General features: G+C 52.7%; 1 protein-coding gene across 14 annotated transcripts in view; it reads right to left on the bottom strand.

The window, feature by feature from the left end:
• PXN (paxillin) overlaps positions 1 to 19,376 on the bottom strand; it is a 38,077-nt gene extending 18,701 nt beyond the window's left edge. For 4 of the 14 annotated variants that reach the window (XR_014949179.1, XM_015877956.2, XM_085556148.1 and 1 more), the window contains exon 1: positions 19,317 to 19,376. Coding sequence is in view for 6 of the 14 variants with exons in the window: in XM_015877956.2 (XP_015733442.2) it covers positions 19,317 to 19,329 (13 nt within the window). In the remaining 8 variants the exon portion in view is untranslated. Of the gene's footprint in view, positions 1 to 412; positions 552 to 1,276; positions 5,187 to 8,546; positions 8,571 to 8,703; positions 9,721 to 9,778; positions 9,927 to 10,247 lie in introns of those variants that run through there. The other 10 variants (XM_085556147.1, XM_085556152.1, XM_085556151.1 and 7 more) reach the window with 9 other exon arrangements.
• Between the last annotated feature and the right edge of the window lie 215 nt (positions 19,377 to 19,591).

The raw sequence follows: 19,591 nt of genomic DNA, 5'->3' as shown, positions 1-19,591 counted from the left end.
AATTACAGGCCCCACATCATCATGGAGTCATTTAACGTGGCCGCAGGCGCTGCTTTTTGCAGGAAACAAGATCTTGGGAGGGGATTTCTCCAGAGCTGAATGCACTGCAGGAAGCGTGCAGCTTTCAAATGAGTCCATCACCGCGGCACAAGGAAGATGTGCTTCAGCTTTCCTAAGAATACTCTGCACATATCACACAGTTAATGAGTTTCCAGAGCATGCCAGGTAAATGCAATTTCTCCCCCTGGAAGCAATTAGTTTGCTGGGCGGAGCCAGCTCACAGATTCCTAAAGAGAAGAAAAAACTTCCACTCGTGCCAGGCAGAGGAACCCATTGCCATAAGGTTAGAACCTCCCAGATCTTAAAGCAGGAAAAAAAACCACTCCCTTAACAGCAAGTGGAGAAAACCCACCTTTTGCCTTTCTGGATTTCCTCCTGCAAACTACCCTCGGCCCATTCCAAGCCCTGCGCTGCTCTGCTGTGACTCACAGACAAATCCCAGCTTGCCGGGTCTTCTGTCCTGCGATCCCACCCCGCTGAGCCGGCTGCAGCCCAGGGTGGGGGAAACTCCTGTGAACAACTGCAGGCCTGCACTGCACGCAGTCCAACAGAAAGCCTCACTGGCCGCCTGCCCAGCTCTCCAGAGAGCTCAAGCACACACTCTTTAAGGCCATTAGAGAGGAGCCGGGCTGCTGGGGACAGCAGCGCTCTCCATGACAAGAGCATCAGCTCATACCTGGTAGGACCCTGCGGCGATGTGGAGCTCAGCCAGACACCAGCGACACGACTTGGGCAAACCTGGAGGAGAGGCCCCACACACAGACCCAGCTGTCAGAGCAGCCTCAGCGAGCAGGAGCTGCCCTTCCCCCATGCACGACATGGAGCTCAGCTCCCAGACTGTGGGGCTGAGGGACCCAGCAGGCTCCTGCAGGCGGGGTGGCAGGGAGCTGAAGTGACCAGGAGGCAGCAGAGCAGGAGCTGAACCAGCTCACCCTTAATGGCTGCCCACCAGCTCCCAGGGGCTGGCACCCGTCAGCCCAAAGCCACTTCCTCAGTGCAGCCAAGGCACTTAGCAAGCCTCCAAAAATATATTAAAGGGTCAGATGGAGGACAGCATCATCGCATTACAAGACAGGAAGGTGCTGCTTTTATATTCAACTCTTCCACAAAGCAAAGCATCATAAGAGAACAGCAAAAAAAAAAAGAGCAGTTCTGCTTGCAGATAACAAATTCCCTATTAGCAAATTAAATCCTGAGTTCAATTAACTCCACGCACCTTTCATTTAGCCAGAAAGATGCTCCAAAGCCATTTAAACCAAAGGCATCTTCCCCAGGGGACCAAAATAGCCCAGGAGCAGACTCTCCAAAGGGATACAGCTTGCTGCAGCTGGGAGACAGTGAGCTTGAGCTTCTTGTTAAGCTGAAGAACAGCTGGTGGATTCCAGAGCGGAAGGCACAGCCATACCTCAGGAGAACGCTGAAGAGCTGCAGTTCTGTCAGCCTGGTCCAGTGGCTGGAGGTTCTGTGCACACAACCAAGAGAAGTGCTACCCAAGAAGGTGTGGCTTGTGCTTCTCCCCACCAATGACAAAAGCAAATCCAACTCCACCAGGAAGTAAAAATCTCATGAGGTTGTATGGCTCGTCCAGCCCCATATGGGGACCCAAGTGATTTTTCCACCCTCTGCCCCCAGCCCACCCTGCAGGACACACTGATGTAACCATCTCAGCACACAGCTCAGCACCCTCTGCTCAATGGTTCCGTGGGCTGAAATGCAGCTCTCTGTTACTAATGGCACAGAAGGGAGCTTGGTTAATGCAGTGGTTCATTCCAGCAGGTCTGCAGAAGAGGGGTCTGGCAATGCCAGGAGCACTCAGCCCTCAGGCTGCGAAGGAGTTAAGGAGACATTGCAGTTTAATGATTAACTTCCCCCATTCCCTCCCCCTTTCCTGACTTGAGCAAACAAGGCAGAACTGAGGAACAGGAAGCAGAGGGAGGAGAAAAAGGCTGGAGAGGAATCACGCAGTTGGAGGGTTACTGCAACTGAACTCAACTTCCCAGCTGATGCCACGACAGCTTCAGGAATGCATGCACTCCTGGCTTCCCCTATGGCACAGGATCCCTCACCTTAATCACTCAACCCCATGTTCTGCAAGGTCTTTCTCCCTGTGCCCACCTGCCTGATGTGCCCGGAGCCGGGTTGCTCCTCCCTGAGCTCACTGCCATCATGGAAGGAAGCTCTTCCCCACCCACATTCATCCCCATTTCTGTTTCCAGCCACACGTCCCCTCTTCTGGACCAATTCCAATGAGCAGAACATAACATAAGGCGAGGGAAGGAGCAAAGAAGGAGTTTTACTGATGGGAAAAAAAACAAAGAGCTGCTGCTCCCTATCTTTCTTTCACAAAAGGGACCAGACAGCACTAACTCGATGACTGTAAGAAAGGTGCTGTGCCTTGTGCAGCGCTGCCACTGCAGCAACTGCTCCACAAATAGAAATACTCAATTCTCAAACAGAAATATTAAAGGCTCTATTGATTTCTCAGCTAATGAAGTGCTCCTTCCCAAGGCGACTCTGTGGCACAGGGCTGCAGGAGGCGTCCATCAGCCACTCAGTGCCACACAGCCCACAGGGCACACCTGAATGGAGAGATACAGCCGTCAGAGGGCACCACGCAGCCTGTAAGGATGGAGCTGGGACCTCGGGTGGCAGCAGCTGGCTTGGCACTGATGCACCTCACCTGGTCACCTACAGCCTTGGTCACACTGAAGCCTTCTGTCAGCTCTCCTGTGCCTCAGAGTGGGGTGTGAAAGAGCAAGGGACGGTCATTACCAGCAGAGCCACAAAGCCCCAGCTCATCGTGTGCTGCACACAAGGCACCCCAGGGTGCACCATGCCTTGGTACTGCTCAGCACAGCACCCTGCAGATATGGGAGGGGCACAGAAGAAGAGTGTTCTTCTCTGCACCGCAGGACCCAGAGCTCGCATACACAAGGGAAATCACAGTCCAGCCAGAGGGCTGCCCAGCCCACATCCTGCCTGCTGTGGGAGGACAGCTGCACTCACCTTGAAGTGACATTTCGATGCTGTTTCCTGGGGAGGCGGGACAGTTAGAGTGATATCATGGCTGATAATTTACTACTAAACAGCACTGAGATGCTTCTAGAGGTCTGGGCACGTTTGGCTCACCCTTGTGCAAGAAGTCATTATTATCTACAGGGTTCTTGGGATCCTGGCCTTCTGCTCCCACACACAGCTCTGCAGATGCATTAGGTACAGATGAGTGGCTCCTAACACTGGCTGCATTGCTGCCAGCCCCCATCCCTCAGCCTGGGAATGAAAATGCAGCACAACATGCTCTGCAAAGTTAGAGGATGGATGGAAAGCTGCCTGATGTCCAGTGCACTGAACTGTCCAGAGAAAACCCTCGCACCAAGACGAGCAGCAAGATGAAAGAGCAGGGCAGTGCCTTAGGGGAAGCCCCATTCACCAGTTCAAGCTGCACTGAGAAGGGCACTCATCTCCAGAGCACCCCACATGTCCCTGTTGTGCACACCTCATGCACTCCCAGCACAGGATCCTGCACCACCCCTGCGTGTCAGCACTTGCTGTGCTCTGATTGCTCTGAACCACATGCAGCCCCAGGGAACATTCCTGGGTTTCAGCTGATACAGAGCAGTGATGCCCACCTGGGGTCACAGCACAGCCCCAAGGCAGAGAGCTGATGGCTAACAGGGGACCCTTTGTAGTGATGAACACAGTAACTCCCTTCTCTATAAATCTGAGCTGTGCTCAGCCGCGCCTAATAGATAGCGAAGTGGTGAGAAAAGATATTGATGCAAAGCATGCTGCTGGGGCCCTCTCCCTCCCTGCGTCTTCCACGCACAACAGAAATGCTCCCAGACTGAGGGGGCACAGCAAAGCAGAACAAACCAGTGCACAACAAGGCACTGTCAAATCCCTTCCTGCCCATCAGCAATAGGTAAGTTTGCTTTTGCCTATTAAAGACAAGCCTTCTGTACCGAGTGTCCAGCACGACTTCAGGCTCAGAGGGCTGGATACACAGGAACCTCAGCACAAAGATGCCAGTATTAGTGCCAGAAGAGAGAAAACCACCTGGGCTTTCCACGTGGAGTTTATGGCTGAAGATGAGCCATTGTGCCGTGCTGACACAACACACTGGAGCATCACCAGTACAACAAGCAGATCAAAAGGTTGTGGTAATATTTTCTTCATCCTATCTGCTGGGAAGGAAATGGACACGCAGTTGAGGCAAGAAGCTTCAAGTGCTCCACATATCAGCCTTCCACCTTCAGCAGCTGAAAGCCACTTATGTACACCCATCAAACCACACACTGCCTGCAGCTCTGCTTCAAACAAGAGACATCTGGAAAGCAAGCAGTGCTAGAGATGGGATTCCTCACCTGGCCACCACATGCTGCAGCATTCAGATTTAGTCCCACCTCCCAGCATCACCCTGCCACGTGTCCCTGACAGCCCAGGCACACCAGGACCTTGGGGTGAGATGTGTGAGCACCTGCTGCAGCACTTCACCCAGCACAGCGCAGTGTAGGTGGCTGCACCTCTGCCATTCCTGCCCACACAACCAGAACCACACCACATTCCCCTGGGTTAGGCAGCAGGAGGTTTGCCACTGACTTGGCAAATGGAAATAGAAAGCAAAACAGCTGTAATTACTGGTGTAAATGAGGACATGGACAACGTGTCATAGTTGTGTCCCCTGGCCTAAGACCAGCTGCAGATCCCTGTGTGCAGAACGACAAGTCATTCTCCAGCCACTTTGTCTTCATAGCTTAAGATGCTGAATTCGGGTCCTAGATTTCTGCTGTTGCCTTAAAGAGAATGAGGGGAACTGCACCTTCGGAACCAAACCCTGAGCTCCCACATTCATCCAAGCAGCCTTTTCTGCTAAATCCTGGAATCCAAAGGTGAAAAATCTCCTTAGGGTCAAGTGAGTCTTCCCTCCCTCAGCTCCAGCAAATCCAGCTCGCGTACAGGGAGACAGCTCAGGGCAGTAACCCAACCCCTGGCAAGACAGATTTACATTGTGAGTAACTGAAAAGGAATGGGGAGCTTGGGTATATTTATCCTGTTCAATGGCCTTTCAGAAGAAACATGTGCAGTGCTCAAAGCTGCATCCCAAGGACTTGCTGGAGCCTTGCTGCTCAACTTCTCACTGCATTCAGGCGTCAGCGAGAGCCCCAGAACAGCAGCACTGTTATCTCCTTTCCAATGGTAAATGTGACTTAGTGAAATAGAAGAGAACTGTAAGAAATTGGACAAACATGAACAGGTGAATATGGGCATTAACTTCCAGGTAAAAAAGGCAGTGGCAGGTTATTATTGTGTTATATCCTAACGTTTTTAAATGAAAAATAAGGATCAGAAGCTGAAAGAGCAATAAAATCCAAGACTACATTCAGAATGAGACCTGAAGAACTGGATGTGCACGCACAGAGATGCTCTTAAAACCCTGGTTTTCACTAACTCACATCAATAGAAAGCACGGGAAGCAGGCTGCCTTACTCTCCAAATCATTTTTGGAAGGAGTCATTGTGAAGTTCTCCCAAGCACAACCCTAACACAGGGTGGTGAGCATCCAGGACACGCAGCCGCCCTCAGCTCTCCTGTCAAGCAGGGTCAAATTGTTATTTAAGACAGAAAAATCCAAGGCACGGGACGTAAGTCCTTTACCAGCCCTAACAACTGCAGGGCTGCCTGCACCAAGCAGCCACCAGGATTTATAATTCCCACTGCTGGGACCCACCCAGAGGAAATTCAAATGACACGGCTGAAAAACCGCTCTGCTGTTTGTCACGTATGTCAGTGGCTGGTGCTTATTGCTCCTCATCGAGGTATCAGAGCAAGCTGTGCCTGGGCTCACAGACACAGTGCTGGGTAAGAGGGACAGCCAGACTGCTATCAGCACATGGCATGGGCAGCTCCAACAGAGGGCAACAGATGAAAATCCCCTAAGCTTCACTATTCCCTGTAGCTAACATTTCCCCTTAGATGTAAGGGGGGATGGCAGAAGCACCCAAGGCTCAACAAGAGCTCGTACTGTGACAGACAGAACACCTGGTGGCAGCCACCACGAATCCCACCCATGCCACAACTAGAACACAGCCAAACCCACCAGCCAAACCCAGGGCAGCAGCCCCCACAGCCAGCTCTAATTAGACATTTGTTGGTAGTGGTTAAAGACACCGTGCCAAGGTGCAGTGTGGACAATCAGCTGCAGCAGTGGCTGTGGCTTCCTGTCCCTACCACTGAGCCCCACAGCGGAGAGTCCGACCCAGGGCTTGTGGCCAGCCAACATGCCCTGCCACCTCCCCAAGCACAGGGCTGTGCAAGTGGTCCGACTATTTGGGTTGCTGTCCGTTGGCTCCCTGCACATCTGGGGTGTGAGGATGAGTCCAAGCCCCACAGGCTGTAGCTGTAGCTTACAGCAGGGTGTGCAGCCTCACGCTGCCCCTGAGACCACAGTCAGATGCTTTCCCACCAACACAGCCTCGTCACCCTGCAGAGTTATTCCTCCTAGATAAACTCACCCGGTTCTTGGAAGCCCATCCCCAGCCACTCTGCGACTAAAGCAGCTCCTAGAAAACATTTTGAAGAGAGTGACGCCAAAATCCAGCCCTTCTCTAAACGGACAGAATAAACAGTCTGGTTGAAGCAGGAAATGCTGCACCTCCATGTACCAAACTATCCAGAGCACAAACTGAAATCCAGCGTCATCCAGCTGAAAGAAACCCCCCATCCTCCTGTCCCATTCCCGTCATTACCCTGTGCCTCCAATGCAGACCACAGCAAATGCAGCCTGAAATGGGCACAAGGAGCAGACAAACTGCTGCTCCCAAATTCAGATGGCTCTCACCACTACCAACCACTACCTCTAACACAGGGCTCCAGCAGGGCTATGCAGCATACAGCCTGACTGGTGCAGCTCTGCTCACACCAAGCATGTCCCACAGTGCTTAAGCAATAGCTTTTGACACAGACAACCAACCCCCTCCCATAAAACCCTGAAGAAACGCCAACTCAGCATGCTACAAGAGAAGGCATTAAGTGAGTCTGCAGTGCTATGGGATCCTTCTGAGGGGCGGAGGTGAGAGAGCAACGTGTGTTTGTTCTGAGAAAACAGAGGTCAGCACAAGATCCTTCCTGAAACCCACCACACCACTTCCTACCAAATAACAGAAGCATTTCACTGTGCCATGCAGCTGCCCACTAACCTCGGCAATGGGGCAGCATCAGCGTGCTGATGGAACCAGCCTGCCAGCATCACAAGGGCATCCTGCTCCTGTGCAGCCAGCAATAGGGCTTCTAAGGGCACAGACACTGCTGAGGGCAGCCAGCTGCCTGCAGGAGGCACCAGAAGCCCCAGGGACTCATGGCTCCATGCCTGGATGCAGCAGCCCCAACCACCTCTTGCAGCACTGATGCCACAGGCTGGGAAACCCTTCCAACCCAGGGTTGGCAGGAAGGTAACCTCACCTCACCTGGACCCACAGGGCATGGGATCATCAGTGCAGCGGGCAGGCTGACAGACACAGCAACCGCCTTGAAGATCCGTGTCAGCACAGTTTCCTGGATGAAACCACACAAACCCACAGCGCTCCCTGCCCTACAGTCCTGCGTGAAGGAACCACAGCAGATTTTCCTGTGGGAAGAGAAGCTTTGCCATTTAGCTCTTGAACAGTAAATGAGACCCCAGCTCAGGTGGAGGGAAGTGAAGCGCTCCCAGTCATTCTGCCTTCCTTTGACCTCCCTAGAGAAACCTTCATGACCCTTCTGCTATCTCAGAACACTCCTGAGGTGTTTCACATCATCTTCAATGCACTGAAGACGTTTGTTGAGCATTTTCACACTGGAAGTGATCTGCAACTTAAGTATCATCTCCTTTCAGAAGGGATGCAGTTGGTGCATGAGAGAATAAGGAGAGCAGGAAGATTATCGGACACAAATCCAGAAGGAAACATGGTTTTGTTTCCTGTGTGTGGCTGGAATGGAACTCCCTGCAGCCAAACAGAACAGCCTTTTCCAGCTCTCCCAGTTATCCTCAGCCCTCTCAGCAGCTGCAGCCATCACTCTTGGAAACTGTCAACAAAAAGACCAGAAGCAACAATCTCTCAATGGTTGTGTAGATCCAAAGACAGTCAGAGTGAAGTGGGGCTGGATAGATGCAGCCTAACCTGGCTGCTCAGGTCTGCTCTGCTCCGCTCCCCTCCAGGGAGCAGCACCTGAGCCCACCAACACCTCCCCAGCTCTGGTTTCTCAGCCTGCTCGCACCCAAATGTGAGACCTCCTATTCATTTCTCATTGCCAGAAAGTCCCAGGGAGGGTGGGAAGGAGGAGTCACTTCCTGTCACAAACCACATCCACTTTTAAATAGCACACTTTTCCCCGCACTAGAAGTGAAAAGAGACCTCTTATACTTAAATTTACAGCCCTGAGCAGCAACCTCAGCTCATCCCAGGAAAAAACACCCTGTGTTAAGGCCTGGAGCCTTAAGCTGAACTCACACCCCATCTCACTGGGACGACGACAGCAGCTCAAACCTCAACTCCTCTGTGGCACAGCTGGGGGAAGCTACCAGAGAACACAACTGCTTGCGTGGTTCCTTCCCTTCTTGATTCACTGCGCTCTCAAGCTGAATCCTAAACAACAGGAAACAATTACCAAAAATGGACAAGCTTCAGTCAAAAAATTCTTCTGCCGTTCTATGAACAGTCTTCTGAAGAATCAGGAGAAGCATGGAGAGAGTTGGTGAGTCACAGCCCCGGCACATCCCGTCACACAGCAGCAGAGCCCACCCCATGGCTCACACGCTGGTGAGGAGCACAAGGCAGCGCTCTGGCTTTCTGAACTGGGAAGCTGAAGATTGCACAAGAGAAGTTGGGAAGTGTTCTATGTATTGCAGAGACTCGACCAGATTTAATTCAGTGCTTCAGCTCATGGCTGTCAGTAATTCAGATGGCACTGAGGAGGTACCGCAGCCCCCAGGTGTCCGGCTGCCCATGTTACAGCACTCACAGCAGAAGTGGGGGCTGTTTTCAGCCAGGTTTTTCTGTTATGGCAGCTGACAGCTCCACACCTTAAACACAAAGCTCCAAGAATTCCACGTGGCATTGATACAACAGGCTGCAACTCGCAGTAAAGCCTGCAGCCACAGCACCCAAACTCTGACGGGGACCACAAACCACAACACTCACAAGTCCCCAACAGTGAGAAGAACCATCTGCCGTACAGGAGTGGAGCTGACCCACAGCAGCAAGCAGCCCGATTTAGCATGGCAAGTCCATGTTCTATCAGAATAGAAAGTCTGTGCCTCTCAGGCCTGTCCTAAAAATACTTAAGTTGGAATTTCTCAGCCTCACTCTGTTGCCTGCTACAAACCCCACCTGCCGCCATGTCTTCATCAGAAGCCTCTCCTCCAGAGAGCAAACAAACTGATGTTCATACAGGATGTATTCAGGGCCCCCTGAATAAGAGAAGCAACAATCTGCACAAATTAGGTTGCCTCGGTCCCTCAACCACCAAATTGGAAACAGCTTTGGTCTCCAAGGAGGGTAAGCACAGCCTCTGACACTGTCCTCCCAGCACGGCTCTTCTTGTGCAAGATCTATTCCTGATCTCAGCCCGAGAGCACGCAGCTCCTCGGGCACTTCCAGGAAGTCCCAGACAAAGGCACCAGCAAATGGCCAGAGCTGACAAAAACTATTCCCGAAAAGCAAACAAGCAGCACTGAGCTCACCCCACAGGGACAGCTTCCCACGGCCAAGGCTGATCCAAATACCAGCTCCCTCGTAGTCCGGCAGGAAGGGGGGCTCAGTGCAGGCAGCTATGTGAAGAACCAGAGCCTTCCTACTGGAGCAGCACGCAGATCCAAAACCCTTGGTCACACAGTGCTGCTACCTCCATGTGCCCACTGAAAGGAGGACAGGCATTTTAATGGCATTTTTTAAGACCTGGGTGGACTACATTTGCATAAGTGTAGGCAGCACCGAGCTGCAGCATGCACTGATGAGGAGCAGATCTCTCTTCAGGGGGGTTTCTAAGCAGGAGCCTATTGCCATGAGCTGTGCCAGAACAGCAGTGGCTCCCAAAGCTTTGAGCCACACCAGCCCTCCTTCACTTATAATTTCAAGGCCCCCAGGTGGAAATGAGACGTTGGTGAATGCGAGGATTTAACAGGACACCTCACACAGCCGCGCAGCACTTACCACTTGCAGGTCACAACTTGGAACTGCTGATTCTACTCATCCGGGGATGGAAAACGTCACATCGGGGCTTACAGGGGAGCAGGGCAGCACAGAGCTCAGGATACAGTTTCACAAGATGCAGAAAGACAAATTAACAGCTCACCACTGCCAAAAATGGAGAGGTTTTACTCCCTCTTCCAGATGTGTGCCGCTGCCACTTCCTTCTCTCAGCTCCAGTTCTTACAAGACCCCTCCACCAACCAGTTCAACAGAATACAAATCCCCACCCAAAAAAAAAGATATTGTTCCTTCAGAGTTAGAACAGTGAGGTGAGTAGAGCACCTAACAGAAAGGATGGGGTACGTCCCCTGGCAGAGGAGGCAGCAGAAGGCACAGGAGATGGAAGCCCAGCAGGGCTTATCCATCACCTCACCCATCTGCACACAGAATGGCTTTGGACTCAACCAGAGACAAAACACTGTTGGAGTTTGCACATTCTGACTTAATTATCTGCCTTATTAAAAGTAAGAGGTACGGGAAGGCACACAGACCTATAACTAATACATGGAAGATCTGCATGGTGGTGCAATAATAGACACGAAACTTAAGGAAAGAAAAAAAGCCTGCATCTTTTAAACAGTGGAAATCCTATCCAAACAGCACGAACAGATCTGAATATAGACCCTTCCGGGCAAAACGCCAATGACAAAACTTGAGACACCCATAAAAGATGATGAAATGAAGGACAGAAATATTAGTACAAATTCCGAATTCATTACAAGCATTAGAAGCACAAATCCTGCCCGTGAGATACAGAACCCTCTGGCTATCAAGCAGGAATCAGCAGCACAGGGCAGCACGCTAAAGAGGCACTGCCACAATGTTCAGTACAGCCTCATGGAGACAGTCCCAACCTGAGGGATGCCATCATGCAAACCTGGAAGAGAGCAGCTCACCGGGGCTTATTCCACCATAGCAACTTGCTAGTAGTTAACAAGTATAGCTCTGAAGAGTGTAAATGCAAGCAAAGTGCAACAAATGCAAACCTGCCCTTAAAAACCAAGGTGTATCACACTGCAAAACCTAACACCTGCATGGAGAAAGGAGATCCCAGCACATCTCAGACACCGCGGGTACCGAATGAGATCTCAAAGGGCTTTTCCAGTGTAAAGGAAACACGCTCAAAATGGTGGATCCTTCTAGTTAGGAAGCTGTGGTTTCTGGAAGGGTTGACTGCAACTGAGCAGGAGCACACTTGGAAGCAGTGGTGAGCTCTGTCCAGGCCAACACGTGTTAAGTCATCACCGGGAACAGAGCTACATGAAGCACTGCCAGCAGCACCATGCAAACAGCACAAACAGGGCAGGGGGAAACGACGACACAGCGTGCAGCATCTCTCAGACACGCAGGTCTTTGTGCTGCTTATGGCTACAACAGGTAGGAAGCTTTAACCTAAAGCTTTAAACCTAAAGGTGAACCAAATACAGAGCAGGTAAGCGGCACCTTTGGAAGTCTGTCTCCAAGAGAAGCCCACAGAGTACAGCGCTCCAGAAGCAGTATTAATAAAGGGAACAAACACGTGTCAGCATCTCCATCGCAGTGCTCTGCATTGGAGCACCTCACTCTGACAACTGAAGGCTGCTTTGCTCACAACAGAACTCGTGACCACAAAAGACCACGATTAAATAATGATGGAAACGGAGCAGAAAGATTTTGGGAGGTAGAAGATGAGTAAAAGAGACCAATCCCCAGAGCTGCCCAAAAATGGAAATGCCAGCAATGCTGAAATAGAAGCAGCATAAGAATAACCCCCCTCCGTAGGTACACGAAATAAATCCTTCTGCAAACCACCTTCTAAAAAAGGGTTTTCAGCAGGATCCCTGGTTGCCCCTCCAGCCATTCCTAAGGCACAAATCACCACGCAGCTGAGACAGCCAAGGGAATTTCTCACAGTCATTTGCACAAGTCGAGATTCCTGGTTCCTCCATTTCTGCTTTGCTGAAAATTGAGTTGACTTTGCTTGTCTCAACCCATCACAATCTCACCCAGGGATAACTGAAGTCCCATTCATTTTCCTACCAAGTTCCTCAGTGCATACGTGTCTTACACACACACGAACCTACTCATATCGCTCTGAAATTAACCTGATCCACTTCAGAGCCACGCTGGCATGAACATCACAGCGAGAGCCAGAGGGACCAGGCCCAACAGCTTAGACATTATGTGCACGAGGACATCATCCCCCCCACACATACAGCAGTGCAGCCATCCCCTCCCTGAGCACAACATCCCACTCCTCTCTCTGCTGCAAACCCACGTTTACCCGCTTGAAGCGGCTGGAAAGCAGACTGACCTCAACCCCTTCCCCAGAAAACTGAATGTTTTTTTTAAAAACAGCTGTTTCTGCCAAGCAAGCTCTGAACGCACTGCATTCCATTTCATTAAAACAATTACTCAGAAGGCAGCCAAGAATGACATAAAGCTTCCTCTGCACCCCCCAGCCCCCAGCTTCGTGGGGCAGGACAGCGCTGAGCCATAGAGCACGGTGCTGTGCTGGCTAAGCCGGCCACAGGCTGCATCTTTCACATGTTGGCAGCAGGATCAGAGGACCCCAATGGGCCTCAACAGCCTCAAAGGGGGGGGCTGTATGCGGAACCACAGTGATCTGTTTGTGTACTTTGGGGGCAAATTAGCACCTGTGCCCAAATCTTACAGCAAAAACAAACCCTAACTGGGCAGATTTGGTTTGAGTCTCACATGGCTGAGGCCTCCCTGCACAGTCCTGACACAGAAGGTGCTGTAGGCATCAGATTTAAGCAGTGATGAAGCAGAGGAGCAGTGTGCCACAGCAGCTGTGCTGGTGAGGTGCTGCCAACAGAGGCACAGGACAGCAGAGCTCCAACCTGGCAGAGCCCAGCAGGGCAGGCTGGCAGCTAGAGGCCCTACATTACAGGAACCTGCCTGACAAACATCCCAACCTCCACGCGCTCGTCCTGACTGACAGTTTGAGCTCTCCACATTTCACAGCAGAAATAAGAGGCAGCTTCTTCTGGCCATGCCACTCACCCACCCACACCAGAGTTGGCTGCTGATAAGAGGTCTCATGACGTGGCTAAAATGGCATCTCACTCCCTCCCCCAGCGCCCGGTGCTCCGTGGGGATGGAGTCCAACTGCTGGAGCTGCTCACAGCACACAGAGCGGCTCCAGCTGTGCCTCACACTGCCTAACCAGGCCAACACGGCCTGAGAAGAGCCTCCCACAAACCAAAGCCTGACAGTGCTTCTCCTCTGCATCTCATTCTGAGGGTCACCCCTGCCCCAGAGGGCAATTTGCTATCAGCACTCTCTGACCCTGCTCATGAGGAACCGCTGCTGCTGAGAAATGGGGAACAAAGACACAACTGGTGGCCAAAGGACAGGCAGTGAGGGCAGGCAGTGAGGGCAGGCAGTGAGGGCAGGCAGCAGGCTGCTGTCGTATTGCAGCCCTGGGGGCATCAGAGAACTCAGCTGATGTGCCAACAGCCTCCGGCTCCTCTGTCTGATGACCCAGTTCAATGAAGTGGCTCCAATCGAACAGAACTCCTTTCAGAGAGAGCCTGGAACTTGTTCAGACCCAAAGAGGCTACAACGAGGCAGCATTAAACTCCTAATCCTCAGCAAATCATTTACAGCTCTCCAGCCCCTGACCTTCCCTACTTGCAGTTTTCTTTGCCCTCTTCCACTCTCAGGAAAACCTGACCCTGCCCTGGTCTATGAGCCACCACAAGCTTCCCACAGCAGGGACTGAAGGCCTCTGCTCACCTTACTCTGCACAGAGAGAGACAAAGATCCTACGGAGATACAGACATGGATTAATTCCGTCTACCAGCTCAATTCCATGATAAGAACACGGGACTGGTTTCTTCCTGCAGACCCCGTGCAGTCTGCTTCACAGCTAAGCCACGTAAAGCACAACTCCCCACGCAAAGCATCACTCAGAAGGTTCATCCCTTGGAGCAAAACTTTCCTTTTCTTCTTTTTAAATGTTCTTTATGTTAGAGCTTAGTGCAATGGGCAGTAAAAGCCAAGCAATGAAGCTGCAGCCACAGCACACTGCCAGCCAGCCCTGCACACCAAGCACAGGAGTGCTGTGACCAGCAGCATGGCAAGCAGCATTTGAAGCCTTCCAGCACTCCAGCCTCATGTAAATGACCCCTACTAAACTCGTTCACGGTGCAGAAGGCAGCCCCAGGGTGCTGCAGGAGAAAGGAGCAGGGTAGTGACAGCGCTGGCTGTTCCCCCTGGGGCCTGTCCTGTGCTCTCAGATCCGCAGCACAGAGCTTTCTCCAGCAGCTTCAGATAAGTTTCCCATGTAAGTTCAGATTAATCACTGCCCGCTGCATTTACACGAGCAGAAAAAAAACGCCTGCCAGATTCCTCAACAGCACAAGCACGTAACCTCGGGGACATGAGCTCCTATGGCTGGAACAGCAAGAACACCAAAGTTGTTCCCAGTGTGCTTTGTTTGTTTTATGAGGATTTATAAACATAACTTCAAAGTATCCAAATGCTCCGGAACCTCTGCCCAGAAAGCTCAGCCAGCTGCTCTGTGCCGTCCTGGTGCCATTTACCATGAGAACAAGCACAAACTGGGGGGGGAAGAGGGGAGGAAGAAATGACAAGTGATGTGATACAGTCATATGTTATTTTTTTTATGGTGTATCTTTAGAACACGACATTCTTCGAATGACTTCACGACGTTTTGTGGTAAAGACTTAGAGTAGAAGTGCTGTGGGGAAGGAAATGTCTCCCTGCTCGCAGGCTGCCCTGCCCGGGGATGCAGAAGGGATGAGCCATCAGAATGGCAGCACGGGAACACCAACAGAGCTGAGAACAGACACGTATAAATCGAACTCAAACTTGCCACTGTGTGTTTTTCCAGCAGGAGTGATGGGAAGTGTGAAAGAGAGACTGTTCTGAGGGAAGCTGGTTTAGAAACACAAAGCTGGCAATAAACATGGAGCACACTGTGCAGGTAAGGAGCTGTCACCCCTGTTGCACAGATGCAAAAACAATTCGCCTGGAGGCAGATCTGTGGATAAATGGTTGCTTTATAATGAATCAAACATCAGCTCCAGCTGAAAGAGGAGCCTCACTATCCACAGCCTGGTGGTGGGGCGGCTCTGTGTGAGCACATGGTCATAAAGAGCAAGGAGCCGACCTGGCTACAAACCAACCAGTTCTAACAGTTTGCAGAGAAATCAGCTTGCTGATCCAGCTGACTGTGCTGCACTTGGCACCCGCAATGAAGGGAGATAGGACAAAACGCAGCACAGCCCCTGCACTGCATCCAGCTGCCCCAACACAGGGCAAGGGAGCCCTGCTCCCCATCCAGCAGCACACATCTGTCCGGGCTGGGTGACAGGGCTGGCTTCCAGCAACGTGCACCGATCCGCCCCGCAGCCCCGTTCCCACTCACTACGTAAGCAAAAGCCCACAAGGGCCGGGGAAGCAGGAATCACCATTTTTGGCTGCAATCTGAAACTCAGCTGGATGAGGCGCACAGCGAGACGTTACACACGCTGAAAAACAAGAACGGGACCCAAATGTCTCCACAGTTCCCTACTCAGCACTTTAAATCCGATTGCCTAATAGCCATGGCATCCCGTATTGCAGGGAGTGCCACCAGACCTCGCTCAGCACAGACAGCCCAGGCTGAGCAAGCGGCTCAATCCCTGTGTCCCGTCCTCCTGCTGTACGCAGGGAAGTTCCCCCGGACAATGCTTCACTTTCATGCAGCTGAAGCAGAAGAGTGTGTTCATTAACAGCTTCCTCATCAGAACAGGGCACAGAGCAGCACGCAGATGGGAGCACAGCCTGAGCTGTGCAACAGGGAGCTGAAATCCTGCTCACGCACATGGCTGAATTCAGAATGCATTCCTGCTTTCTCCAAAGCCATTGGAGCTCTGGGCTAACGCAGCCAGCTAACACAGCACTCTGATTCTGACGGATCCCTTTGGTGGCTGCGGGCTGTTTCCTGCTCCCCCACAGCTGTACTGCTGTCACACAGACTCAGCTTAAGGAATTCAAACATCTCTGTCACAGCAGTGGGTCAGAACCCCCCCTTGGTGTCACCACAAGTGGCTGCTATCGCCTGCTCTGCTGCCAGACTTCAGGATTCAGACCTGTTTCATACAACACAGCTTAAGGGGAAAGTGGGTGACTAAAAAAGGACCAAGAGAAACGGAGGCGCTGAGATTCCCCTGTGATGAGAGAGCGGGCTGACATGGAACTCTCACTGCTTCCTCTAATGGGTGACACGGTGTCAGAGGCTCGGCTTTAACCAGGAGGGCAGCTGAACACTCTGGGTAAGTTGACCTCTCCCAGACAGAGACAAAGCAGCCAAAGACAGCACCGAGTCCCGACTTTCCATGGAAATAGAGCAGCAAGAAAGGAAGCCTCTCTGCGCCGCACGCTGCTCGAGGCAGAGGACTCCCTGTCTGAGCTGCCCAGGACAATGAAGCCCCTGTTTTACAAGGGCTCAGAACAGCTAAGAAGCTGAAACAAGTCAGAAGCCCATTGTGCAGAGCAGTAGCTCTGTTTGCAGTCTTCTCGCCCAGCACCAGGAACCACTCAGAAACCCGAGCCAGCAGAAAGCACCAAACAACCTGAGCAGCCCTTCCCCCAGCACCAATCCTCGGGCACAGCTGACTGTCAGCAATCCACAGTCAATGTTCAAATCGAAACCAGGTATGAATTCAGATGGAAGGCACAGAGGCAGCAGCACAGACCTGCTGGGACAGAGGGCAGGAACACACTGAGCCCCCTCCCTGTGCACAACCAGCAGCAAACCGACCCTGAGAGGGTTAAGCCATGAAGATGGGGTGGGTGGGAGCTCCCCAGAGACAGCTCTTAAAGTAAAACCTCTTGTACTCTGAACCTTTGAGCCCAGAACTTTCAAAGCCGCATTGCTCCATACAGCCAAAGCACCACCGTACATACATTCTTATTAAGGAGCAGAAGCAACTTTGCAGAACACCCCTCTCAAACTCCAGTCAATGCTGGTTTGTTTCTGCTTGCAAAACCCAGTGGGGGAAACAAAAAATGTCTGAATAAATAACTGAGCAGTAAATGGGAATGTTAACACCTCCAAAAACAAGCTTCTAAAAGCAGCACCACCTCTGATTGGAGCGGCCAGAGCTCTCAGTAAATAAATAACACTGCACATGACTTAGACAAGGTAGTGCCACGGAACCAGGAATAATCCAGCAGCTCAATGTGCCTGAAGCAAACGCATGTGACAGGTCACCTGTTGCTGGGGGCACAGCACGTAACAACACTGCAGTCCCCGTTAGGACCCGCACTGCTCAGGGCCAGCTTTCATTCTCCACACCCATCCGCAGCACAGCCAGCTTCCTGCCCAGCTCCAAGCACGTCCTCAAAGCGTTTCCTCTGAGGCTGAAGGCAGGCAATGTGAGGCTGGCCAGCTGCCCAGGCTCCCCACCCCCCACTCCATCCCCACCATGTGCTGCTGCAGTTTGGTCAGGCCCGGCTCCCTGTGCTGCTGGGATGCAGTTTCCTTCAGGAGCTCCACGCCGCCATTCCTCCAGGGCTGAGGAATGAAAAGAAATAAGCCAAGTCTTTGGAGCTCCATCAAACAACCAGCGCTACCCAAACCTGCTCCTGATGGTGTTGTGGAGCACTGGGACGGGCTGCCCGGGGGGGCTGTGGAGTCTCCTTGAGATATTCAAGACCCACCTGGATGCTGAGCTGTGCAACTCTGTGTAATGAACCTGCTCTGGCAGGGGGTTGGACTCAATGATCTCCCTTCCAACCCCTATGACTCTGTTTTATAACCTGCCCAGACCATGCAGGTACCTCTGGGTCTGAGCTTTACAGTGCAGTACAGTACAGTCCATGGCCCAACATGCCATCAGCTCCTATTGAATGGAGCAGGATGGCCCAAAGATTGACCATAAGCTGGGGGATTTCAGAGCAGAGACACCCCTGGCACCGCATGGTGCTCCCTCACACCCAGCCAGGCACAACACCGAACCTACACCACGTATGAGCTCAGCACAACACTGAACCTCCACCATGTATGAGCTCAGCACAACACTGAACCTCCAGCATGTATGAGCTCAGCACAACACTGAACCTACACCACGTATGAGCTCAGCATGGCACTACGCCTTACTTATGTATCCCTACCGTAGGATGGCCTGGGTTGGTAGGGATCATGAAGCTCCAACCCTCCTACTGTAAGCAGGGTGGCCAACCTTTACATTTCATACCAGCCCAGGCTGCCCAGGGCCCCATTCACGTCCAACACTGAGGCATCCACAGCCTCTCTGGGCGGCTGTTCCAACACCTCCCAACTCTATGTGTGAAGAGCTCCCAAAAGCTGGGAGCCTTTGGAAGAGCAGGGCGGTACAGCAGTGATTTGCAGAGGGAAAGCAGCCGGCGTGCTCTGCTAAGGAAAATCCTGCAGATTTAGGAGAGAGAAAGAGAGCTTTCCTTGTTGGTTGGGTTCTGGTGGGATCAGCAGATGTCGTCCAACCTGAAATACCGCACAAAAACTGAGAAGGAACCGGCGTAAGCGTGACAACGAAACCGCGCTGCTGGGACAGAGCAACGCCTGAAGGATTCATCTCACAACTTCCACTGAGATAACGAGCAGCGTCTCAGCAACAGGAGCAACAGGGGACGAACCCGGCGCTTCATGGCCCTGCTGGCTCCATTCCTCACCTCGCACAGCTCAACACGCCGCTTTCTGCCGGTGGCGGCTGCCAGCAGCGCCGGCCCCTCCCCGCCCGCTCCCAGCGCTTCCACACGCGGGACTCCGAGAGCCGCACCCCGACAGCGGGCCGGGAGCGGGCGGACGAGGCCGGGCCGAACCGAACCGAACCGAGCCGAGACGAGCCGAACCAAGATGAGACGAGCCCCGGGGGTGCGGGCCCGAACGGCCGGCGGGAGGAACGCGGCACCGCGGGGAGCCCCGACCAACGGCACGGAGAGCGGCCGAACAGCACGGATAGAGACGGACAGAGACACGGGCAGAGACACGGGCAGAGGCGGCCCGCAGCTCACCGGGCAGCGCCCACAACTCACCCAGATCGTCCATGGTGCCGGTGCCGCCGCCCGCTCCGCTCAGCGACTCGCAACTTTCCCGCCCCGCCCCCGCGCGTGCCCGACGACCGCGCGCTCCCGGCGGAACAGCGTGTGCCCGCGGCTGCACCCTGCCGGCGGGAGCGGGGGAACGGAACGGAACGGCAATGCACGGCAATGCAATGCACGGCAATGCAATGCACGGCAATGCAATGCACGGCAATGCAATGCAATGCACGGCACGGCAATGCAATGCACGGCACGGCACGGCACTGCAA

The sequence above is a fragment of the Coturnix japonica genome, chromosome 9, assembly GCF_054131305.1.
Source record: "Coturnix japonica strain WE chromosome 9, WE-NBRP24, whole genome shotgun sequence".
Taxonomy (NCBI): Eukaryota; Metazoa; Chordata; class Aves; order Galliformes; family Phasianidae; genus Coturnix; species Coturnix japonica.
This window is presented reverse-complemented; position numbering and strand designations above follow the sequence as displayed.